The sequence below is a fragment of the Lissotriton helveticus genome, chromosome 8, assembly GCF_964261635.1.
Source record: "Lissotriton helveticus chromosome 8, aLisHel1.1, whole genome shotgun sequence".
NCBI classification, from domain to species: Eukaryota; Metazoa; Chordata; class Amphibia; order Caudata; family Salamandridae; genus Lissotriton; species Lissotriton helveticus.
The window spans coordinates 1,220,794,938-1,220,821,750 of NC_136069.1; the positions used below are offsets into that span (position 1 = coordinate 1,220,794,938).

Here is a 26,813-nt window from a genome sequence, read left to right on the forward strand (position 1 = left end):
CCCCGGCAGGTTCCAGGCAGGCGAGCAGGGCCCCCAGAAGCAGGCACGAGCCGGGGCGCCCCAGGAGATCACAAACTTAGCAGCAGGGCCAGACGCGCTGCAGCCGTGCCGCCAGGCACCACAAATCGGGGCCGGAATGCAGGAGGCGGGGAAGGCACAGGGGCCCGGAGGCAGCCCCCACCAGCGCAGCACCGGCAGGACCTTGTAGGTATGTAAGCCTGTAATCTCGGCGGGGCCCAGTCCAGTAGGCTCCAGGATAGCGCAGCTTCCAATATGGATCGCAGGAGTCAAAATGGCGGTCGCGGGTCCCAATGCCACGGCCCGCGCACCCCCAGTGCCACAAGTTCCCAGCCACACCTCACCTTCACCGTTCCGTCCGCTCCACGCCGGGGCCTCCGCACCTGGTAATGTCTGGGGGGTGTGGGGGGGGGCTCATCAGGATGTTTCGTGGCCCTGCCGCGCCACCCGGTATTGTTCTGTAGGATATCGGTGGCTGGATGTGGCAGGGGCCCCGGCGGCTATCCGGCACCGGCTGCCGGCCGCCTGGGTCCCGGGGGCAGCAGCAATGAACACAGCAGGGATCGTCCCGGTCAAGACGGGACGTCGCACGATAGATCAGGGCCCTGCAACTGGAGCGGCCCGCTAGGCCTCGCAGCACCGGCCCCTGGTAGCTCGCCGCAGCCGCCGAGGCGAACAGGCCCCTCCACAGCCCCGTCTCGCGGAAATCTCAAGTGCGCCTCCCGGGCCCGCTGTAGGCGGCACCGTGCTGAAACCTCCACCGAGTGTGCAGGAGGGCCCACGGAAGGGATCCCAGGTGTCTGTGGGTAGTGTTATGCAGCCAGGATGAGGGTTAAGTGGATCTTAGTCCCCGGTCGGGCAGGAGCTCTACGCCAGAGCGGCCCCCCACTGCGAAGAGTTGGTGGTCTCTGCATAATTTGTTGTGGACAGGTGTTCAAATTTGAATCGACATTAATTGGCGTGCCGGCCCGGGGTGTCAGCAGCAGGGCCACTGAGTGAATGCACGCCGGGTCTGGAGAAGCCCACTGATTCGGGTATTGTATCTTAATGCTGTTTACACTTCTGAACATATTTGCAAACAAAACCACACACACAACCAAACAACCACACACACAACCACACACACAACCCCACACAACCACACACAAACACAACCACTCACACACACAACCACAACCACACACACAACCACACAAACAACCACACACACATCCACACACAACCACACACACACAACCCCACACACAACTACACACACACAATCACAACCACACACACAATCACACACAACACACAATCACACACACAACACACCCAAGCACACCCAAACACACATCCACACACACCCCCACACCCACAACCACACACACCCACAACCATACCCACATACACAACCACACACAACAACCAAACACAACCACACACACACACAACCACACACTCAACCACACACAACCACACCAAGCATTGGCATAGCCAATAGGTTTTGCCTTTGGGACCTTATAAGTGTTTAGCCACGCAACAGTTGATGTGGTTGCACAATGGATATTATGCTGCATTAATAAATACTAAGAAGGTCCTAAAAGTGAGAACTATTGGCTATGCCAATGCTTGGTGTGGTGGTGCGTGTGGTTGTGTGTGTAGTTCGTGCTATATAAAAAAAAAACAATTGCAATGCAATAGGTCTCAGATTACTGAATCTTTGAGAAGCTAGTTGTGCATTATTATTAGCATTGCCAACAGCTCAAACATTTATAATGCGAGACCTATTGTATTGCAAATGCTTCTGTTTCTGTCTAGTAATAGGGCACACATCGGTAATGGCCGGCGCTATATCTTGTGTGCCGTTGGTTTCTTTATATGCGGATTCCGTCACTTGCTAATTTCGCGCTGCAATTTTCAATAATAGGAGGGAATGGGCATGCAGTATGTCCTCACCCTTGTTATGGTCACCGCACTGTTTCTCACCATTGTATAGCTTCTTTTTTAGTAGCCAGTATTGCTGCCTGTTTAACTGGATTACCGCTTCTTTTATTTGCGCCTCTTAGTGCAGCCACTGTGACCCAGCCCTATCGCACGCACCTTACTTGTGCTCATTGGTGCAGTTGCAGCTCTGATCAGGAGACCCTGTAAGTGAGGGGGATGGGGATCGTCATTTCTCCCCTCATCTTGTCAGGTCAATTTCCTATTATACGGGGTAAGTCTCTGATGCAAGATCGCACCAGGGCGCCCCATCCACTGAAGTCTGCGTTGCGGGACTTAGTCTAGACATGGATCCCTCAGCTTTGAGCTAGACATGGACTCCTCAGCTTTGAGTGACATCTGTCCCAGCTGCAACGAGTGACTGACTGCACGTCGGCCGGGCTGTTGCCCCCGCAGATGGACGATTTTCCAAAGCTGTCCAGCACTTTAATTTGCAGCTGAAAAGGTCAGCAGGAGGTGGTGTTCAAGATCTCTTCGTCACTGCTTCTTTCACCACTTGATGTGACTTTTTTTAACAGGATCTTATCGGATAAATGTGCTGAGCCTCTGGTGCCTCACAAGAGTGCGGCCATCTTGCTCGTGTGCCACCTAGTCAGCTCGAACCTCCAATGTATATGATTGTAACAGATGCTTTTCTTTCAAGTTGGGGAGCTCATGTCAGAGCTCTGTCTGTGCCAGACGGTTTGTCAAAGAAAAGCTCCCATCATATCAATTACCTGCAGCTCAAGGCAACCTATGTAGTTGTCAAGCCTTTCCTATTGTTGATGACAAGAAAGATTCTAATTCAAACTGCACTACAATGTCCATGCACTACATAGACAAGCAAGGGAGCTCAAGATCTAGAACTCTGTCATTGGAGTCACATTAGGTCAAGTTGTAGGCCATGCTCACGGGTCTCTCAAGAAATGTAATAGACCAGGAGCTTACCAAACACAACTGCCTGGACAGTCAGGCCCATCTTGATAGGCATTCTGCCTGTTCAGTCCTCCAAATCTGCTCGCAGACCCACCTCAAGGGAGCTAATATTTGGGTATCTATCCTAAGGTATAGAATCTATGGCTTAAAGTCTATCAGATGAACAAGTTACTAAGTCTTCGGTAACGCCTTATCTGGTTGAGACTCTATGTAATCGTTAATTTCTTACAGATCCTCCCCTTTTTGAAGACTTCTCTGCGTAGATTGAGCCTTGGAGGCCCTTAGTGTCTGCGCATTGGTCCATCAGCATTCTGCTGTTGTTCTCTGCTTCTGACGTAGAACTGTCATGAAAAGTAACTGATGTAAGTGTATTGAGTTGGTGCCTGTACAGGCACTGTGCACGTCACTCGAGCCCGGAGAACACCGATACGTAGTCAAACAACACCAACTACCAGTATGCAGAGGTGCTGCTCAAGATTTTTTGGGTCCAGTCTGAAGTCTAGCGAATATTCTAAGGTCAGGAGACTGCACATAGATAGAGTCTCTACCAGCTAAGGTGTTACTGAAGGTAAATAACTTGTTCAGCAGTGATCCTTTTTCAAAGTTCCTGTCATTAAAGATTTTTTTCATCTGTTCGCACATAAAGCCACCCCCTTACCCTTGAGAGCTCAATTTGCTTTCATCAAAATGATTCAATCCACAATTTGACCTATATACAACACTTTATTACAGCATCTCTCTTGGAAGACTCATTTTCTAATAGCAATCACCTCAGCCTGTATGGATTCATGAAATTCAAGCCCTCTTAGCTGTTAGGCGGTTCTGGGCAGTGTTTCATGCATCGATGATGGTGAAGAGAACTCATCTTTATTTTTTCCTGAGGGTAATATTGGAATTCCACTGGATATTGAACATGTTTGCGTACTTGTAGGAGGAGTGTCATATTTCACCACTACAGACCTGCGCACTATCTGGTCCAAGCTTCCTAATTTTCACCAGGGTTTCCTTTTATGATTGCTCTAAATAAACTGCTGCATTCATTGGCATTTTTAAATAAAAAAAAATATTTCTTGAAATGTTCTCGAACTAATCAAATATTTATGTCCTCAAGCACGAGTCCCATGATGGAGAACAAAGATTACAAGTGATTTTTCTGTGCTTACTATCATGATTTGGGTTTGACTTGCATAGATCCCTCACATAAGGTCCTATCTAAATCTTGAACGCACCTAGAAAAACAATATAATAGTAGGTGAAATAAAGTAATGGACACATTTAAAAACCCACTAACCTAGAGTTGTATACTTTCTTTTATTCCATTGCTTTGATACCTAAAAACATTGGTATGACTGTTTTGCCTATCTTTATCAGTTTTATTATCTGCCTTTTTCAGGGACTGGAAGCCCAAAAAGCAACTGATCAAAGTATCGAGAGGTCATCAGCAGAAGAGGCAAGTCTCTCATGTCACTATTTCATTTAGTCAGCTTATGGGATGCCTGAACCCCTCTTTATGCTAATATTTGTAACATAAGTTACAACATTGGGTACCTTTGAGCAAGAGTGACACCCCAAGTTGTAAGTTCTGTGGGCAATATTCCATGCTGAGGCTGTATCTTTGTTTCTGAAACCACAGATTGCTCACCTTTTGAACATTCTCAGGCATCAGACTAGCTCAGTCACTCACTCAGCTCTCACTTGTTGTCTGTGACTCACCCTCTCACTCCCACAATAGGTCACTGTTGACCACTCACTAAGTCACTTTCACTTACTTACTCTTACTCACTCGGTCACACACGTTCTCAAACACTCACTTACGTTCAATCTCTTTTCCCAACCTCACTCTGTCACTCTCATTCACTCATATAGGGCCAGATGTAGGAGCCCTAATACCGGTCAGAAACGGCCGATTTCGGCAGTTTCCGACCGTTATTAGGGTTTTCAGATGTAGGGGCATGTTATTTTAAGAATCGGTAATTTTACCGATTCGGTAAATATACCGATTCAGTAAAATACCGAATCGGTATATTTACCGAATCGGTAAATCCATATGTAGCTGACACTCCTAAGAGTGCCACAGGCCCTTAAGAGTCAGTATTTTACCACACAATCCTATTGTGTGGTAAAATACCGAATTCAGGTGTGCAATGTGACACACAGACATGCCCTTAGGGCATGTATGTGTGCCACATGTCACACAAGCCTGTACTTGGGGTGCTAGAGGGTGTCAAAGTGACGCCCCCTGCACCCTTGCAGGATTCGGTATTTACCGATTTGGTAAATACCGAATCGGTATTGCCCATTGATTCCTATGGGCTTCAACAGATTCGGTATTTACCGAATCGGTAAATATCGAATCTTACAGATTCGGTATTCCTGAATTCGGAATTACCTAAATCTGCCCCCTTCCCATTTACAGACTCTTAAATACCGAATCTGTAAATTTGGGTATTTAAGAGTCTGTAAATGGGAATTACCTACATCTAGGCCATAGTTCCTCACTTACTCTCAGTCGCTCACTTTTCATAAACATACCCTTTTTTTTTTTTTACTTACCCTCTGCTGCCTGACTATGCTCCTCTTCAGGTGCTGAAACTGAGCCAATAGACACTAGTGCACATAACTCTCTCACCTAGTTCCAATATTGTGAGTCCCCCAGTCACACATATAGTGTGGTTTGTAGCGGAGAGTGTAATATGGATCCTGCACTGTTATTAACAATGTAAGTGTGAGTCATGGCCTTTTTATTGGTTTAGGGAACTGTGAGGCAGTGCTCTGTTAGAGAGCTTTAAAACCTGCTTGAATGCCCACCTCTACTCAAAGAGAGTTTTGCCCGAGGGGCTCTTTTTTATTTTTTTGACGTTAAGCAGGTATATTTTTTAAATAATTTTTAGTATAATTTTTATTTTCAGTACATTTCCATCATTGTGTAGTTGTTGTATCACAATAAAGTTTGTATACTGAGTAATTGCTCAGAATAATTGAATCTGAAGAGCACAACAATCTGGAGTTTTACAGTCAATATAGGTAGGTCGCCAATGTGTAGACAACAGAGAAAACCTCAATATCTGAAAGAGACAGTTAGTTATAGATGCCTTACCTTAGAATTACCCCCAGGTGTCAGACTGGAGCCAGATAATTTTTTCTTAGCAGTACCCCTGAGCGTCGGTAAGTGGCGTAGGTCAACTCTGCGTCTTTTGCCGGCGTCGTGGTCGACGGGATGGCGTTTGCGGTGCCTACTAAGACGCCGCCTCTGCTTGCTGATATCAGTTCTTTTTTTTTCATCACCAGCCATGCGCAGATCCGGGGAGAGCTAAGTTTTGTAGACTTCTTTTCGAGTCTTAGACTCCTGGTGTGCGTGGGATGTCCAATTGTCGGACAGGCTTCAAGTCTTGCAAGACCTATCACAGGCTGATGTCTGTGATGGACCTGCACCTTGTGTGCCTTTGGTGTGTGGAGCATGACCATGACCCGAGGTTGTGCTCCGACTGCCGGGCCATGAACCCTAAGTCTTTGCGGGAGCGGTCCCGAAGGTGCTTGGAGGCCCGGCGCTCGGCTCCGCGACGCTCGTTCGTGGGGAAGGTCTCGAGACCGGTTGCAGAGCCCCCACTCCTCATCCCATTCCAAGTCTTTGCTGTCCTCGGGTAGCTCGAAGCACAAGAAGAAGGCGAAGCATCTGCGCTCTTCTCCTTCTCCCCGTCGGTTGACTGTCTCGACACGGGACCGGGAGCTTCGTTGCTCTACGGCTCCGTCTCCAGTGACTAATTCAGGGATGACTCCGCTCCATTTGCGGGCTCCCCTGCCCAACTTCTTACATTTTACAGAGCCCTCCACCGTATCTTTGGGCAGCCCGACTCAGCCGTTGTGCCTTTAGGCCCCACAGAGCCGGTTGGGGGCCCTCGGTCTTCGATGCCGACAGCTCCGGCCCTGGCGCCATTGTGCCCCTGTGGATCTAAGCCTGGATCTGGATCAACTCCAGTTGATCTTACTCGACCTTCCGCTGCACCAATCCACCTGCATCCTGCTGGTGGATCATGCCAGGTGGCATATGCGGGCTCAGCAGTGGGACCTGAAGTTCCAGTGGGTGCAGCATCAGAGGAATCTTTCCTACTACATCCAGATCTAGGAGGGAACTGCACAACAACTGTAGTGTTGGTTAACGGACCAGGATTGTGTCAGAGACAGATCCATCCCCAACCAGAAATAGCAGTGGTGACCGATGTGTCACTTCTGGGATGGGGTGGCCATCTGGGAGAGTTGAATATTAGAGGAGTCTTGTCTTCAGCGGAGTCTGGGCTCCATTTCAACTTATTGGAGCTTCGGGTGATCCGCCTGGCACTGAGGCATTTCTTCCCCCCCTCAAGGGGAAAGTAGTGCAGGTGTTCACAGACAACACCACCGTCATGTGGTACTGCAACAAACAGGGCGGGGTGTGGTTGTGGATCCTATGTCAAGAGGCTCTTCGCCTTTGGACATGGCTGGAACATCAGGGCATGACCCTGGTGGTTCAACACCTGGCAGGTTCTCTGAACGCCAGGGAAAACAAACACAGACTTCGGTGCCTGTTGGATCACGAATGGCATATTCACTCAGAGGTGGTGCAAGGTCTCTTTCAGAAGTGGGAGGAGCCTTGGCTGGATCTATTTGCCCCCGAAGAAATTGCACAATGTCAGCAGTTCTGCTCGGTGGAGTTTCACCTCCTTCCTGTATAGTAATGTGCTGTCAGCCTGGGCCCATGCCAGAATGGAGAGTATCGACTCAGAGACTACTAGAGGGTTTGCGACTCTCCGGGTGATCAAGCATTTCACCGAAAGAAGGGCGAGGTCAGCGAATTGCATTACAGCTTTGTTTTTTGTACATCGGTAGAGCCCCTTAAAGGCATACTTCCCATGTGTAAGACAGGACAGTCCCCGTTCAGTGCTTTAAGTGTGTTATGACATTGTTCCATCAGGTGGTCAGAGAGGGGCAGGACCCAAACCTATGTACTATTTCCATGTCTCGTGTCAGTGCGGTGGAAATATCGGGTTTACTTTACTTGGAGTCAAGTAGGCGCAATGTAAAATATAGTATTGAGTCAATTTGAAGTGAGCATTGTGGGACACCAAGGAAGAGTAGGTTAAAATAGCCCTCCAATCGCCCTCCATGCAGGTGTGGCAAAGATTTGCATCCCAGTCTCCTCTCAGTGTGGTGAGGGGAAGTTCTGTGTGTATGTGTAAGGTGCCGGCCAACCGTTGTGCCTGTGTCCACCCGTACCTTCCACATGTAAATATTGTATACTGAGGTGTTGTGGATGTTCCTGTTGTACATCACCCCAGGACCAATTCAACACACTGATAAAGGAGGCATGTAGTAAGAACTGGCCAGTGTTTCATGCATCGATGATGGTGAAGAGAACTCATCTTTATTTTTTCCTGAGGGTAATATTGGAATTCCACTGGATATTGATCATGTTTGCGTACTTGTAGGAGGAGTGTCATATTTCACCACTACAGACCTGCGCACTATCTGGTCCAAGCTTCCTAATTTTCACCAGGGTTTCCTTTTATGATTGCTCTAAATAAACTGCTGCATTCATTGGCATTTTTAAATAAAAAAAATTATTTCTTGAAATGTTCTCGAACTAATCAAATATTTATGTCCTCAAGCACGAGTCCCATGATGGAGAACAAAGATTACAAGTGATTTTTCTGTGCTTACTATCATGATTTGGGTTTGACTTGCATAGATCCCTCACATACGGTCCTATCTAAATCTTGAACGCACCTAGAAAAACAATATAATAGTAGGTGAAATAAAGTAATGGACACATTTAAAAACCCACTAACCTAGAGTTGTATACTTTCTTTTATTCCATTGCTTTGATACCTAAAAACATTGGTATGACTGTTTTGCCTATCTTTATCAGTTTTATTATCTGCCTTTTTTAGGGACTGGAAGCCCAAAAAGCAACTGATCAAAGTATCGAGAGGTCATCAGCAGAAGAGGCAAGTCTCTCATGTCACTATTTCATTTAGTCAGCTTATGGGATGCCTGAACCCCTCTTTATGCTAATATTTGTAACATAAGTTACAACATTGGGTACCTTTGAGCAAGAGTGACACCCCAAGTTGTAAATTCTGTGGGCAATATTCCATGCTGAGGCTGTATCTTTGTTTCTGAAACCACAGATTGCTCACCTTTTGAACATTCTCAGGCATCAGACTAGCTCAGTCACTCACTCAGCTCTCACTTGTTGTCTGTGACTCACCCTCTCACTCCCACAATAGGTCACTGTTGACCGCTCACTAAGTCACTTTCACTTACTTACTCTTACTCACTCGGTCACACACGTTCTCAATCACTCACGTTCAATCTCTTTTCCCAGCCTCACTCTGTCACTCTCATTCACTCATATAGGGCCAGATGTAGGAGCCCTAATACCGGTCGGAAACGGCCGATTTCTGCAGTTTCCGACCGTTATCAGGGTTTTCAGATGTAGGGGCATGTTATTTTAAGAATCGGTAATTTTACCGATTCGGTAAATATACAGATTCAGTAAAATACCAAATCGGTAAATCCATATGTAGCTGACACTCCTAAGAGTGCCACAGGCCCTTAAGAGTCGGTATTTTACCACACAATCCTATTGTGTGGTAAAATACCGAATTCAGGTGTGCAATGTGACACACAGACATGCCCTTAGGGCATGTATGTGTGCCACATGTCACACAAGCCTGTACTTGGGGTGCTAGAGGGTGTCAAAGTGACGCACCCTGCACCCTTGCAGGATTCGGTATTTACCGATTTGGTAAATACCAAATCGCTATTGCCCATTGATTCCTATGGGCTTCAAGGCCTATAGGAATCAATGGGCAATACAGATTCGGTATTTACCGAATCGGTAAATATCGAATCTTACAGATTCGGTATTCCTGAATTCAGAATTACCTAAATCTGCCCCCTTCCCATTTACAGACTCTTAAATACCGAATCTGTAAATTTCGGTATTTAAGAGTCTGTAAATGGGAATTACCTACATCTAGGCCATAGTTCCTCACTTACTCTCAGTCACTCACTTTTCATAAACATACACTTTTTTTTTTTTTTACTTACCCTCTGCTGCCTGACTATGCTCCTCTTCAGGTGCTGAAACTGAGCCAATAGACACTAGTGCACATAACTCTCACACCTAGTTCCAATATTGTGAGTCCCCCAGTCACACATATAGTGTGGTTTGTAACGGAGAGTGTAATATGGATCCTGCACTGTTATTAACAATGTAAGTGTGAGTCATGGCCTTTTTATTGGTTTAGGGAACTGTGAGGCAGTGCTCTGTTAGAGAGCTTTAAAACCTGCTTGAATGCCCACCTCTACTAAAAGAGAGTTTTGCCCGAGGGGCTCTTTTTTATTTTTTTGAAGTTAAGCAGGTATATTTTTTTAAATAATTTTTAGTATCATTTTTATTTTCAGTACATTTCCATCATTGTGTAGTTGTTGTATCACAATAAAGTTTGTATACTGAGCAATTGCTCAGAATAATTGAATCTGAAGAGCACAACAATCTGGAGTTTTACAGTCAATATAGGTAGGTTGCCAATGTGTAGACAACAGAGAAAACCTCAATATCTGAAAGAGACAGTTAGTTATAGATGCCTTACCTTAGAATTACCCCCAGGTGTCAGACTGGAGCCAGAGAATTTTTTCTTAGCAGTACCCCTGAGCGTCGGTAAGTGGCGTAGGTCGACTCTGCGTCTTTTGCCGGCGTCGTGGTCGACGGGATGACGTTTGCGGTGCCTACTAAGACGCCGCCTCTGCTTGCTGATATCAGTTCTTTTTTTTTCATCACCAGCCATGCGCAGATCCGGGGAGAGCTAAGTTTTGTAGACTTCTTTTCAGGTCTTAGACTCCTGGTGTGCGTGGGATGTCCAATTGTCGGACAGGCTTCAAGTCTTGCAAGACCTATCACAGGCTGATGTCTGTGATAGACCTGCACCTTGTGTGCCTTTGGTGTGTGGAGCATGACCATGACCCGAGGTTGTGCTCCGACTGCCGGGCCATGAACCCTAAGTCTTTGCGGGAGCGGTCCCGAAAGTGCTTGGAGGCCCGGCGGTCGGCTCCGCGACGCTCGTACGTGGGGAAGGTCTCGAGACCGGTTGCAGAGCCCCCACTACTCATCCCATTCCAAGTCTTTGCTGTCCTCGGGTAGCTCGAAGCACAAGAAGAAGGCGAAGCATCTGCGCTCTTTTCCTTCTCCCCGTCGGTTGACTGGCTCAACACGGGACCGGGAGCTTCGTTGCTCTACGGCTCCGTCTCCAGTGACTAATTCAGGGATGACTCTGCTCCATTTGCGGGCTCCCCTGCCCAACTTCTTTAATTTTACAGAGCCCTCCACCGTATCTTTGGGCAGCCCGACTCAGCCGATGCGCCTTTAGGCCCCACAGAGCCGGTTGGGGGCCCTCGGTCTTCGATGCCGACAGCAGGTGGCATATGCGGGCTCAGCAGTGGGACCTGAAGTTCCAGTGGGTGCAGCATCAGAGGAATCTTTCCTACTACATCCAGATCTAGGAGGGAACTGCACAACAACTGTAGTGTTGGTTAACGGACCAGGATTGTGTTAGAGACAGATCCATCCCCAACCAGAAATAGCAGTGGTGACCGATGTGTCACTTCTGGGATGGGGTGGCCATCTGGGAGAGGTGAATATTAGAGGAGTCTTGTCTTCGGCGGAGTCTGGGCTCCATTTCAACTTATAGGAGCTTCGCGTGATCCGCCTGGCACTGAGGCATTTCTTCCCTCCCTCAAGGGGAAAGTAGTGCAGGTGTTCACAGACAACACCACCGTCATGTGGTACTGCAACAAACAGGGCGGGGTGTGGTTGTGGATCCTATGTCAAGAGGCTCTTCGCCTTTGGACATGGCTGGAACATCAGGGCATGACCCTGGTGGTTCAACACCTGGCAGGTTCTCTGAACGCCAGGGAAAACAAACACATCCTTCGCTGCCTGTTGGATCACGAATGGCATATTCACTCAGAGGTGGTGCAAGGTCTCTTTCAGAAGTGGGAGGAGCCTTGGCTGGATCTATTTGCCCCCGAAGAAATTGCACAATTTCAGCAGTTCTGCTCGGTGGAGTTTCACCTCCTTCCTGTATAGTAATGTGCTGTCAACCTGGGCCCATGCCAGAATGGAGAGTATCGACTCAGAGACTACCAGAGGGTTTGCGACTCTCCGGGTGATCAAGCATTTCGCCGAAAGAAGGGCGAGGTCAGCAAATTGCATTACAGCTTTGTTTTTTGTACATCGGTAGAGCCCCCTAAAGGCTTACTTCCCATGTGTAAGACAGGACAGTCCCCGTTCAGTGCTTTAAGTGTGTTATGACATTGTTCCACTAGGTGGTCAGAGAGGGGCAGGACCCAAACCTATGTACTATTTCCATGTCTCGTGTCAGTGCGGTGGAAATATCGGGTTTACTTTACTTGGAGTCAAATAGGCGCAATGTAAAATATAGTATTGAGTCAATTTGAAGTGAGCATTGTGGGACACCAAGGAAGAGTAGGTTAAAATAGCCCTCCAATTGCCCTCCATGCAGGTGTGGCCAAGATTTCCATCCCAGTCTCCTCTCAGTGTGGTGAGGGGAAGTTCTGCGTGTATGTGTAAGGTGCCGGCCAACCGTTCTGCCTGTGTCCACCCGTACCTTCCACATGTAAATATTGTATACTGAGGTGTTGTGGATGTTCCTGTTGTACCTCACCCCAGGACCAATTCAACACACCGATAAAGGAGGCATGTAGTAAGAACTGGCCAGGTGAGAGTTCAGAGCTAGCCTTTCATTGTTCTACTGAGAGGAGGGATCCACTGTTGTACAGGTCACCTACACTGTGTAAGCCCGCTGCATACCATTGTGTCAATTCTCTGAGGGCAGTGGATACATGTCCCCGCGGCATACTAAGTAATGACAATGCTGGGGCATATGGTGTGGTTGACTGGGTAATGAACAGGGCCATGCGGTAGCAATGATAAGCGATTTAGAGGAGGGAAATACTCAGTGTTGGAGCCCTGGCAAGAGGATGAAATTTGGTGCTTCAAGTCCCAAGGATGGATAAGTGATGCAGAAGTTGCAATGTTTGCACCAGCAAACAAGTGTGATACCCACTGAAGTTGGGAAGCCAAGTAGTGATATTCGAAATTGGGGATGGTGAGTCAGTCATTATTTGTTGGGAGACAGAGCTTGAGTAGTGCTACTCTGCAACATGAATTGTGCCAAATAAGGTCACCTACCACACGTTCTATGGAGCAGAAAAAGGTTGGTGTATAAAGAGTGGGAGGTTGGTAAAATTATATAACAATCTCAGCAGATTGACCATTTTTGTCAAGGCTACTCAGCTTGCCACTGACAGTGGCACTGTCTGCCAAAAAAACATCTGTCCACATATCACAGAGACTGCTCGTACCAAGTTGCCTTATAACAGGTCTGCTGGCCTGCAGTATATACAAATCTCTAAGTAGTAGCAGGCTGCCACTTAAGTTTGATGCCATTCACTTTCTATATAAGGTTAAGTGTATGAGTGTGGAAAGGAACGGGGCATGGTCCGGTCCAGCTAACCCCAAGGTGGAAAATAATGACAAATCTGGTGAGTGGATGTGCAATAGTGGGAGGTATGGTTCTACATCCTTGAAATATAGGAGCATGTAGTCTGCATAAAAGGGGACAGAGTGCTTACGGTCTCCTAAGGGGATCCCCCAGTGCTGGATCTGAGTGTGTACTTAGTGTGCTAAGGGTTCAAGTGCCAGAGAAAATAAGAGGTGGGACAGCGTACAATTGTGGCGGGTCCCTTGTTGTATTATGATGGAATCCGAGATGAGGCAGCCATTTCTCACCCTGGCCCTTGGGTTGGTATATAATAATGGAACTAGTCTGAGGAAGCGTGTGTTAGAAAGTGCGCTTTTTTGCATGGTTAACCCACACTTTTTGCCTGACATCTAATGCACTTTGACTGAATGTGCCCTGGGTCCGTGCTAATCAGATTCCCTGTACCTGTGTTTTTTCCTTTGTTTCCACAATTGGCACACCTCTGGCCCACATATAAGCCCCTTGTAAAATGTACCACTGGTAGCAAGGGCCTTGTGACCAGAGAGTCTCTCTAAGGGCTGCAGCACGTATTGTGCCACCCTCACAGACACCTCACCTAACACATACACACTGCCATTGCAGACAGTGTTTTGGTGCAGATGAAACTTAAAAGTCAACATGGCACACATCCCTGTGTGCCATGCCCATCAACACTGCCTGTGGCATAGGTAAGTCACCCCTAAGGCAGGGTGCACTACACTTCAGGTGAGGGCATAGCTGCATGAGCAATATGCCCCTACAGTGTCTAAGTCAGATCACTGACATAATATCGTCAGTCAAAATATCGAGGTAGCAGAATATCGAGTCAAAAATATCGATGGACAGAATATCGACTTCCTATCTCCATAAAGGTATGTACCAAAATATTGTAAGCAAAATATTGTTGTTAAAAATATAGGGGCATATTATCAAGGGGGTTTATCTCCGCTTTTTTGGCTTTAAAAGCCAAGATAGCGGAGATAAAATTATCTCCCTATTACCTAGCTGTCGCTAACACCAGTAGGAGATAGCGACCATCTTGGGCCACACTTTGCATGTCAGAGAAATTTATCACTAATGACATGCAAAGTGGGCGTGCCAAGATGTTAGCGACTGGAAACAGTCGCTAACATCGCTATCTCCTATTACCAACTTTTGGAGATATTCGCGCTAAGCGCGAATATCTCCAAAAGCTAACACCTGCCCTGAGCAGTTCTTAGCCATGTTATCCAATGGGAGGTGGATAACATGGTTAAGAGCATTAGCTCGGTAATGCCTGAATATCGCTGACTTTTCAGTGATATTCATGCATTGCGGCCGATTTTTATCGCATTTGCGATAAACCTTGGTAATACCAATGTTTATCTGCGATAAAAATTGCCGCAGGTCGGCGATACATTTTTGTCTCTAACCAAGCAATAGCGATAATTATCGCTATTGCTTGGTAATATGCCCCATAGTTGTATGAAATATCGTTTTTTTTAAATGTCTTAAAAATAATATAAAATTAATTGAATGGTGAACATAATTAAATAAAACATAGTTAGAATGATAAACAATCATAAATAATAAATGGAATGTAAAAAAAATATTAAACATGCATAATTATTTTTTATATATATTAACTTAATATTAATAATTATTACATTTAATTATAAAATGTTACAAACATAATTTGAATTATAATTACATATATATCCAAATAAACCTGTAATATAAATATAACAATAATTTTTATATATAATAAATTGAATTATTAAAATTATATAAAAAAATTCATGCTACATTAATTATAACAGTAGGGAAAACATTGCATAGCGTAGGGGATAACATTACTATTCCCACCCCAACAAGTGTAACAGTAGGGAAAGTGTTGACTAGCGGGAGGGTAAAAATGACTACTCCTATTCCAGAGAGTGCAACAGTAGGGAACGTGTTGGATAGCATGTGGGAATAATTTACTATTAACAGAAAGGTGGTGTGGCACGCCTGGGGTTATACGTATGTTCAACAATAGGTAAAGCAAAAACGATATTGAATACGTTTTATGGGCGCCTCAGGAATGCATCTCTTCCGGCTGTAAGAGACGAACTTGAAAGACTATAACATGGAGGCGTGGGAGGTCCCACGCGGAATCCTGAGGAGCTCCTGAAAGGTCTCAGCCTTAAGAGTTTCAAAAAAATACTCAGATGTGTGTCCAAAGTTTACTGTTCAAGTTTTATTCCAGGTAGTCATATATTAAAAGTCATATAGACAAAACGTGGATACTTCAGTGAATACAACAAGTAGATTTCAATATGCAATTAATCCCTATGCATTTCGGGACCACCGTCCCTTCGTCAGGGGATCTGTGAGGAAATAGACATCGTTTTGGGGTGGGGCCCTGACCTCAAAAGTATAAACAAGGAAAATCGCAGAGTGTAAAGCGTCTTGTGCATGATGAACAACGAGTGGGATTAGAAGATAACACCGCGTTGTGACACTGTGGGTAATTCAACGAAAAGTGCATAAAAACAAGGTGATGGACGAATAGTAATAAACACCTGGTGAAAAAATAGACGACAAGAGAAATCGCCGGGTGCTTTTAGTGGACGGCGCAATGTGCTAGGTTCATGCGGAATTATCAACGAAATAATTATTGTGGAACAAATGTGCAGCCCAAGATTATTCGGGAGACCACTATAGATCGAACAGCATTAACGGTTGAATATAACTTACCAAAAAACGCATATGACCAGGAAACTATAACGTAGCCGCAAACTGGAAAAGTGATGGTGTTCGCCGCCTTGCAAAGGAGTGTATGACATAAAGGACGAACGCACAGAACGCGTAAGACTAAAGACAAGGGAAGACCTTTTGACGCTGAATCCCCGCCAGAAAAAAACTGAGAGACCTGTATTTGTATCCAAATATTCATCAACCAGTCCTATCATCAAAAAGACTATTTTACGCAACTGGTCAATGATACAATTAGAACCGGACTTTCAAGGAATCTTCAATAGCACTCCCTTGTTTGCCTACCAAAGAGCGAAGAATCTGAAAAACATGTTAGAATTCACCCCATCATCTACCGTTTCTGTTTTTTCTGGAACCAAACCATGTCATAATTGCAGCCATTCCAACAACATAATCAGGGGTAACTCCATCAACCATCCTCGAACCGGAAAAATGATACATCTTAAAACCAACGCCACATGCGATTCCATGAACCTGGTGTACCTACTGAAATGCCCTTGTGGCTTGCCCTACGTGGGAAAAACTGAGAGAAAACTGAAGATCCGTTTAACGGAACACAAAAGTACCATCAGAACAAAGAACTTGAAGTCTCCTTTAGCGGCACATTTTGTATCAGCCTCACATAACATCAGCCAGCTAAGGTTCCTTGCACTAGAGGTTGTTCCCATGAGACCGGGAGTCGACAATCACAAGAGGTTGTTGCAACGTGAACTGATTTGGATTAAACTGTTGGATTCCTGCCAACCCACGGGACTTAACGACCGTATTGAATACAGTTGTTTTCTATGAATGTTTGCTCTTCTCTGTTTTCCTCTCTGTCCCGCATACTGTATAGTACTTCCTATCCCTCCTACGCTGAACCTCTTGTGTCTCCCAGAATGTATTTGTCCATGTTTGACCCCACCTAGTACTTCTTCTTCTTTTTTCACCCATTCTGACATTTAATTTCTGTCTTCCATAATCTGCTCTCCATCGATTTTCGATTCCTGTTTACTTATGTTTAGATACCTTTATCTTTCCCTTAGCTTTTTTCATCTGTTATTTCACATTTGTTTATTGTGCATATACATCTGATGCATTCCGAGTGTACTGATATTATCCACATTTTTTGTTGGTCTGTGTACGGTTTATTTTCTTCCATAGGCTCAATCAGCTACCGCATTTTTTAACTTTGTATTTCCTTCACCCTTCACGTTTTATTAATTTCTTCAATTCATTAATACGTTTCTCACACCAGATTCGAACCTTGAACCACTTGGGTGGCTGAGCACTCTCTTCACCTCACCTCTATCGTTCAGCGACGAGTCTTTTTTCCATGTTTTTCCCGGACGTCACTCGTAACCGAGTCCGTCCTTTATGTCATACACTCCTTTGCAAGGCGGCGAACACCATCACTTTTCCAGTTTGCGGCTACGTTATAGTTTCCTGGTCATATGCGGTTTTTGGTAAGTTATATTCAACCGTTAACGCTGTTCGATCTATAGTGGTCTCCCGAATACTCTTGGGCTGCACATTTGTTCCACAATAATTATTTCGTTGATAATTCCGTATGAACCTAGCACATTGCGCCGTCCACTAAAAGCACCCGGCGATTTCTCTTGTCGTCTATTTTTTCACCAGGTGTTTATTACTATTCGTCCATCACCTTGTTTTATGCACTTTTCGTTGAATTACCCACAGTGTCACAACGCGGTGTTATCTTCTAATCCCACTCGTTGTTCATCATGCACAAGACGCTCTACACTCGGCGATTTTCCTTGTTTATACTTTTGAGGTCAGGGCCCCACCCTAAAACGATGTCTATTTCCTTCACAGATCCCCTGACGAAGGGACGGTGGTCCCGACATGCATAGGGATTAATTGCATATTGAAATCTACTTGTTGTATTCACTGAAGTATCCACGTTTTGTCTATATGACTTTTAATATATGACTACCTGGAATAAAACTTGAACAGTAAACTTTGGACACACATCTGAGTATTTTTTGAAACTCTTAAGGCTGAGACCTTTCAGGAGCTCCTCAGGATTCCGCGTGGGACCTCCCACGCCTCCATGTTATAGTCTTTCAAGTTCGTCTCTTACAGCCGGAAGAGATGCATTCTGAGGCGCCCATAAAACGTATTCAATATCGTTTTTGCTTTACCTATTGTTGAACATACTTATAACCCCAGGCGTGCCACACCACCTTTCTGTTTGTATTCAATTTCTGGCTAACCAGTGTGTGCACCCAATCAAGATGTCCTACGAAGAAATCTCAAACATAATGGCAAACCGTGCTGACACCTTTGGATTTGACATCGAAGAAACCAACAGGATCTATTCACTCGTTAAAGAGGTGGACCCTACCTCAACTAGCACCTTCTCTAATCCGAGCACATTAAGACAACTACTGTACATGTCAAAGAGAATAATTAACCAACGCCTACACGCCGGTACCTTGATTAGGTATCATAAAGACCAACGCATCCCTAGAGGATTACGCATTGCACTTAAACCGACTCTCTGTAGGAACAACCCGAAGTTCAGGGAACGATGGTACGCCATTTTGAACCGCTGTTCCTTAGATTTGATTCTTTTGATAGTGGAAGAACTATCCAAGGTTATCACTGATCTTGAAAAAGAAATAGGTCAGATCCACAACAATCTCGAGAAAAACATGAACAAGGATGAACTGGATAAAGCCCTTGAAGACATCAACATTCAGTTGGACAAATACACCAAAGAAATCAACGATAGGAAGATTAGAAAATATAAAAGAGACACCATGGATTACAAGCTGGGGGAGGTGTACAGTTGGGCGGAGGTATATGCCCAACGCAGACAACAAAGGCCGTCTACTAATCAATCTTCCGACGAAACCTCGTCTGATGGTTCTTCCTACCAAAGACGCGGTCAACCTCAACACAGACCACCGAGAATGACCCAACAAGCAGATACCAACAGATCATTGACCTTGACTCATCCTGAGGAGAGTAACATAAAAACATTCCAACAACCTCTGGTGTTCATTTTTTAGTAAAAGGCCCAGTTATCAACGTAGATCCAGGCGGGGCGGAATCCGCCGAAGGCACAACACCCACATCCGTAGCCCAGTCTACCAGGAGCAAAACCAACTTGTCATAAACATATCTCGAACTGTACTATCTGCCAATCAAATGAAAGTACTACAAAAAGGGACATCTTTTGTCCCCACTTACCACACTAACGAACTAGAGACTGAAATTTGTTTTATCAAATTTATGCGAAGTTTGCGTCTACGCCACTTTTTCACTAACGTGAATCCTCCCATCGGTCCGACCATGCAACACGCCTGTAAAGATTTGAAAAGCAAGAGTTCTTTCCAGGCTCCAGTAAGCCACAAAATCCTGGATTCGTATGAAACCATCACTCTTAAGGCTCTACGAGATAACTTTAAGAAGGTTCCCCCCAAGATTAAGAATTTCAGCACCAGTGATTACAGGGCTTTACGTGATATCACCAACAACAAAAAAAATCACCTGTTGCAAAGCTGATAAAGGTGGTGCCTTAGTAATATTGGACCATCACTTTTACCAATCTAGTGTAACCGCTCATGTGAGTAACTCTGAACTATACATGAAGTTGAATTCTGACCCTACTGATGCTTTCGCTAAAATTTTAAGAACGATCCTAGAGAAGGCTATGAACTTGGGAACCATTTCGCCAAAAGATTTGAAATATTTGACTCAACCTAACCCGAAATGTCCCAGCATTCACATGCTGCCCTAAATTCACAAGAGCCTACACCAACCCCCATTCAGACCGATTGTCTCCACAAAAACGTCTATCCATGAACCCATTGGGAAGTTCGTGGACATGTACCTTCAACCTATTGTGAAAGAAATGTCCACCTACTTACGTGATTCAACCGACTTTTTGAATAAAGTGAACAATGTGACCTTGAACCTGAACACTACACATACGTTAGTCACGATTGACGTATGTGCATTATATACCTCTATACCTCACAACAGGGGTATCGATGCCTTGGAATCATTTTTACTGGACCATCCGATTGATGAAGATCTCAAAATACTAATTTTGGAACTCATGCACTTCATGCTGTATCACTGCTATTTCAGTTGGAACAACGAGTTTTTCTTGCAACTAGTTGGAACCGCAATGGGAAATTGTGCTGCACCCAGCTATGCCAATCTTTTTATGCATCGTTTGGAAATCGACCACATACTGGAAAATGTTCTCTGGTACACCAAAATCCAGACTTACTGGAGATACATAGATGACATTTTTGTTATCTGGGCTGGTCCCCCTGATGAGATTCTTGAGTTTTTGGCCTACCTCAACCGGGTAGATGACCACATTCAATTTACTCACCACATTGATCCCAACTGTCTGTCTTTCCTGGACATTTTAGTCACCATTGACAATGGCAAAATAAAAACCTCTCTGTATGTCAAAGAAACTGATCGCAATAATGCGTTGTTATACACCAGCTGTCACCCAACTCCCTTGAAGAAACACCTACCTTTTTCTCAGCTATTACGAGCTAAAAGAATTTGCTCGGATCACGATGAAAATTCGAATTTCGAAAATAACATTCTACATAAATACAGAGACAGGAAATACCCTGATGCTGTCCTATCTGCTGCACAGGAACGCGTAAGACTAAAGACAAGGGAAGACCTTTTGACGCTGAATCCCCGCCAGAAAAAAACTGAGAGACCTGTATTTGTATCCAAATATTCATCAACCAGTCCTATCATCAAAAAGACTATTTTACGCAACTGGTCAATGATACAATTAGAACCGGACTTTCAAGGAATCTTCAATAGCACTCCCTTGTTTGCCTACCAAAGAGCGAAGAATCTGAAAAACATGTTAGAATTCACCCCATCATCTACCGTTTCTGTTTTTTCTGGAACCAAACCATGTCATAATTGCAGCCATTGCAACAACATAATCAGGGGTAACTCCATCAACCATCCTCGAACCGGAAAAATGATACATCTTAAAACCAACGCCACATGCGATTCCATGAACCTGGTGTACCTACTGAAATGCCCTTGTGGCTTGCCCTACGTGGGAAAAACTGAGAGAAAACTGAAGATCCGTTTAACGGAACACAAAAGTACCATCAGAACAAAGAACTTGAAGTCTCCTTTAGCGGCACATTTTGTATCAGCCTCACATAACATCAGCCAGCTAAGGTTCCTTGCACTAGAGGTTGTTCCCATGAGACCGGGAGTCGACAATCACAAGAGGTTGTTGCAACGTGAACTGATTTGGATTAAACTGTTGGATTCCTGCCAACCCACGGGACTTAATGACCGTATTGAATACAGTTGTTTTCTATGAATGTTTGCTCTTCTCTGTTTTCCTCTCTGTCCCGCATACTGTATAGTACTTCCTATCCCTCCTACGCTGAACCTCTTGTGTCTCCCAGAATGTATTTGTCCATGTTTGACCCCACCTAGTACTTCTTCTTCTTTTTTCACCCATTCTGACATTTAATTTCTGTCTTCCATAATCTGCTCTCCATCGATTTTCGATTCCTGTTTACTTATGTTTAGATACCTTTATCTTTCCCTTAGCTTTTTTCATCTGTTATTTCACATTTGTTTATTGTGCATATACATCTGATGCCTTCTGAGTGTACTGAGATTATCCACATTTTTTGTTGGTCTGTGTACGGTTTATTTTCTTCCATAGGCTCAATCAGCTACCGCATTTTTTAACTTTGCATTTCCTTCACCCTTCACGTTTTATTAATTTCTTCAATTCATTAATACGTTTCTCACACCAGATTCAAACCTTGAACCACTTGGGTGGCTGAGCACTCTCTTCACCTCACCTCTATCGTTCACCGACGAGTCTTTTTTCCATGTTTTTCCCAGACGTCACTCGTAACCGAGTCCGTCCTTTATGTCATACACTCCTTTGCAAGGCGGCGAACACCATCACTTTTCCAGTTTGCGGCTACGTTATAGTTTCCTGGTCATATGCGGTTTTTGGTAAGTTATATTCAACCGTTAACGCTGTTCGATCTATAGTGGTCTCCCGAATACTCTTGGGCTGCACATTTGTTCCACAATAATTATTTTGTTGATAATTCCGCATGAACCTAGCACATTGCGCCGTCCACTAAAAGCACCCGGCGATTTCTCTTGTCGTCTATTTTTTCACCAGGTGTTTATTACTATTCGTCCATCACCTTGTTTTTATGCACTTTTCGTTGAATTACCCACAGTGTCACAACGCGGTGTTATCTTCTAATCCCACTCGTTGTTCATCATGCACAAGACGCTCTACACTCTGCGATTTTCCTTGTTTATACTTTTGAGGTCAGGGCCCCACCCTAAAACGATGTCTATTTCCTTCACAGATCCCCTGACGAAGGGACGGTGGTCCCGAAATGCATAGGGATTAATTGCATATTGAAATCTACTTGTTGTATTCACTGAAGTATCCACGTTTTGTCTATATGACTTTTAATATATGACTACCTGGATTAAAACTTGAACAGTAAACTTTGGACACACATCTGAGTATTTTTTTGAAACTCTTAAGGCTGAGACCTTTCAGGAGCTCCTCAGGATTCCGCGTGGGACCTCCCACGCCTCCATGTTCTAATAATTTACTATTCCCACTCCACCAATTGTAACAGTAGGTTAGTGTTGGATAGCGGGAGGGTAAAAATTACAATTCCCACTCTAGTGAGTGCAACATTAGGGAAAGTGTTGGCTAGCGGGAGGGTAAATATTACTATTCCCACTTTAACAAGTGTAACATTAAGGAAAGTGTTGGATAACGGGTGGCTAAAAATTACTATTCGCACTCTACTAAGTATAACAGTAGGGAAAGTGTTGGATAGTGTAGGGGATTAATTTCATATTCCCACTCCTGCAGTATAATTAAAATTAATTAAAAATTAATTAATTTTCTTTTTAAAAATTACCTTCCTCCATATTCCCCTATAAACGTCACCACCAATATTGCAGAAAATGTATCAATTAACATAATTATCAATAAATTAATTAACTAATAACAATTAATGCTAACATTAATAACCATCAAATATGAATTAATTCACACAAGTAACACTCTAAAATAACTTTTAAAAAAATTACATAAAAAAGTTTTAATAATAATTAAATTACTTCCCACCCTACTCTCCTATCAGCCCTGAACCCACTCCTAAAAATAGTACACAATTAACATGTTAACAAATCAATTATTAATAATTAATATCAAAGTAATAACTAATTATTAACTTTTTAAACACAATGTACATTTTTGCCAATAAATTATTAATTATTATTAATCAATTTGTAATTAATAAGTAATTAATTAACTCAATTAACAATATCAATTATTAAAATACAAAAACATTAATTAATTAATGTATTAATTGATTAATTTAAATTAAATGAATTCCCACCCTATTCCCCTATAAATCCACAACCCGCAACAGAATAAAATTATGCAAACATTTATTAACATATAATTAATTAATTTAAAAAAATCTTAATTAATATATTATAATTACATTACTTCTCACATTATTCCCCTATAAACTCACAACCCACTACAGAACTAAAATACACAAAAATAATTTAACATAAAATTCATTACTTTAAAAAAATGCAGACATACATTACAAAAATAATATATACTTTTAACACATATACTAACATTTACAACACTAAAAAAACTCGGTATTTGTAACAATGATATTATGACTGACAATGTTATTGACTTCGATATTATGACAAACGAAATTTCTTACCTGCATGTCAATATTCTGTACCACTATAATTTTGACAGTCAATATTCTGTCCACTCGATATTTAAAACTCAATATTTTGTCATTTCGATATTTGAATATCGATATTTAGACTGTACACCATCTAAGTCCATTCTTAGACATTGTAAGTGCAGTGAAGCCATATTAAATACATGGGATGGGAGTTTAACTCCACAGCTCCCTGGTGGCTTTACTGAATACTAAGAAGTTTGATAACAGATGTCTCAGCACAATAAATCCACACTGATGCAAGTGATATATTTATTGTAAAATGCACTCAGAGGGCATCTTAGAGATACCCTCTAAAAAACTCCCTAGTATGTAGCTGACTGGTCTGCACCAGCCTGCCACACACAGACATGTTTCTGACCCCATGAGGTACTATTGTGGGTTAGGAGAAAAGCTTGCTTGGGGTGGAGGTGCTTCTGACCTACCCCCAAGCAGGAACAGCAACAGGGTGGTAAGCCTCAAAGGCTTCCTGCCCTTTGATATACTAGCCAGGGCCCCTCCAGCTAGTGTAGATGCCCACCCCCTCAGAGCAAGCCCCATTTTTGGCAGCAAGGTCAGTGGGAAAATTAGCAGTCAGATGAGATGTATCCCCTCTTAGCCAGGACCACCCCTAGGGTGTCCAGAGCTGCAGTGCCCCCCTCCTTAGAAAATCATCCATGTGGGATGGAAGGGTTTTAGCCAATCAGGTTAGGAGATGCCTCCTCCCCAAAGGGAGCAGACATACAAAGGGTGTAGTCATCCTAAAAGGTAAGTAGCCTATTAGCTACTACCTGCCAGTACCTGAACACCCCTAAATTTAGTATTTAGGGGCACCCCTGAACCTCGATCCTCATATTCCTGCAACCTATGAAGAAGATGCTGTGCAGCAAAGCTTGAAGATGACTACTGACTTTGCCCCAGCCCTACCAGCCTGTCTGTTATTTAAAGACCTTGCAATGAAGACAGTTCCTGTTCTGCATCCAGAAACTACCAGAAACCTGAAGAAGACTGCCTGCTCTTCAACAAAGACCAGATCTCCCAAGGACAACATCCCTGCCCAGAAGAATTCAACTACAAGGACTCTGGATCCTGCTGGAACTGCTCTGCATACCCACTCTGTACCCGACACCCACCGCCCGACTCTGAGTGGCTCACCAGTCCTGTGAAGTTTCCCTAGTGATCATGTCGTCAAATCCAGCATTGGCTGATCCCTCCTGAACTCCAAAAAGATGCCCGCAGCCTCATCACGAAGTGTCCCCTGACCGCGACTGGCTGTGGTAAAGAAAATCCGACACCCAAAGGCACCCCTACATCCTCAGCCCCCAACTTTGGGAAACCCATCTGATGGTACCCAGGCCTCCATCGACATCCTGACTAACCTGCCCAGCCATTGGTCACCTTCGTCTAGCCTCCTGGTCCTAGCCTGGAGCCTCTATGTGCGACTGAGATCCCCATTTACTTGCATTGGGCGCTTGATGCTGATTTGCACCCTGCACCCGACCGCCCCTGTCCCGTTGGTGGTGTATGGTTGGTGCTGGTTGGTGGTCCCCATGCTTGCTTTAACCCCCTTGGCCTGTGCCCTGAAACCGCGGGTACTTACCTGCAATCAGCATCTCTAGTGGGTTCCCCCAGTCTCCAATGACTGACATTGGTCACAGTGACCTCTGCACTTGGCCACCCCAGTGCCGCTGGTAGTGCAGTATCTACCTTTATCTGACCCTTGCCCAGTGTTGGTCTAAACCACCGAAGACTGGATGTGTACGCCAAGTACTTACCTGTAAATGTGCATAACTGTTTTCCTTCCATAGGATTGCATTGCATTTCTTCCTATTTCACTAAATGTCTAACTTTTACATTTGCTAAGGTTGCTACTGTTTGATTGACATTACCAAAGTATTTCTAATATTACTATAAAGTATTTCTGTGCCTTTACAATACAATACCTACTGCATTTGAAAAGTGTTGCTATTCCTAAAAACTGTTCCTTACTTGCAACTGACTTCCTCTTGGTTCTAAAATAAAATAACAAAGTAATATGTTTTTTATACAAAACCATTGGTCTTGGATTCAGTCTTTTTTTTTTTTTTTTTAAATATTTTTATTGCAAAAGTATAGGAAGGCACAAGGTACATGGTCATCGAGACCGCTTGTATGTAAAAATTGATAACATGCAGTTTCAAGGATAATACACAGCCATATACGGCCCACATCCCGGAGGCTGGGCGGCGTAGGAACAAAGCATGCATAAAAGAAAGGAAAGGTGTAGTCGTGCCCTAAGGCTATGAAACTATCATTGTATTTGCCAATTTTCCATTTTTGTGCGCTTATTCTATGTAACATTTAACAAGAACCAAATACCCCAAGTACGGCATCATTAGTACAGAATCGAACGAGGCAGGTCATTTATGCAAGGCCCAGCTAAGGCACAGTCATTATAATACAGTAAGGACCTGCGGGGATCACAGCTATGTACAAGTGTGCGTACCAAAGAATAGTGGCGTGGCTACGTAGGGACTCTACGCCGGATCCAAACTCCCCAAATCGGCCCCCTCCCCAGCACAGTCAGACTCTGAGTCAGCTGGAGTAAATAACTCAGCGCTGGTGGCATCCGAATCATCCTCCGCCAGCCCCTCCATGCACAACATCCTCCAAGCAAGCAGATCATCCTGCAGCTTCCCATCCCTGCGAGTGCGTTGCATGTGCGTCTCCTCAGCTAAGGCCCATTCTCTTGCATCCCTCAGCCAAATGGAAATCTCGGGCGCACTTTGACCCATCCAGGTGATAGCCACTCGCCTCCTCGCCAAAA

The 26,813-nt window shown here is 44.3% G+C and overlaps 1 protein-coding gene across 14 annotated transcripts in view; it reads left to right on the forward strand.

Annotated features, from left to right (window-relative positions):
• LOC144773261 (uncharacterized) overlaps positions 1-26,813 on the forward strand; it is a 7,170,044-nt gene that overhangs the window by 2,451,146 nt on the left and 4,692,085 nt on the right. For 12 of the 14 annotated variants that reach the window (XM_078658159.1, XM_078658161.1, XM_078658167.1 and 9 more), the window contains 2 exons: positions 4,310-4,366; positions 8,841-8,897. In XM_078658159.1, coding sequence (XP_078514285.1) covers positions 4,310-4,366; positions 8,841-8,897 — 114 coding nt within the window. The remainder of the gene's footprint in view (positions 1-4,309; positions 4,367-8,840; positions 8,898-26,813) is intronic. The other 2 variants (XM_078658164.1, XM_078658168.1) reach the window with 1 other exon arrangement.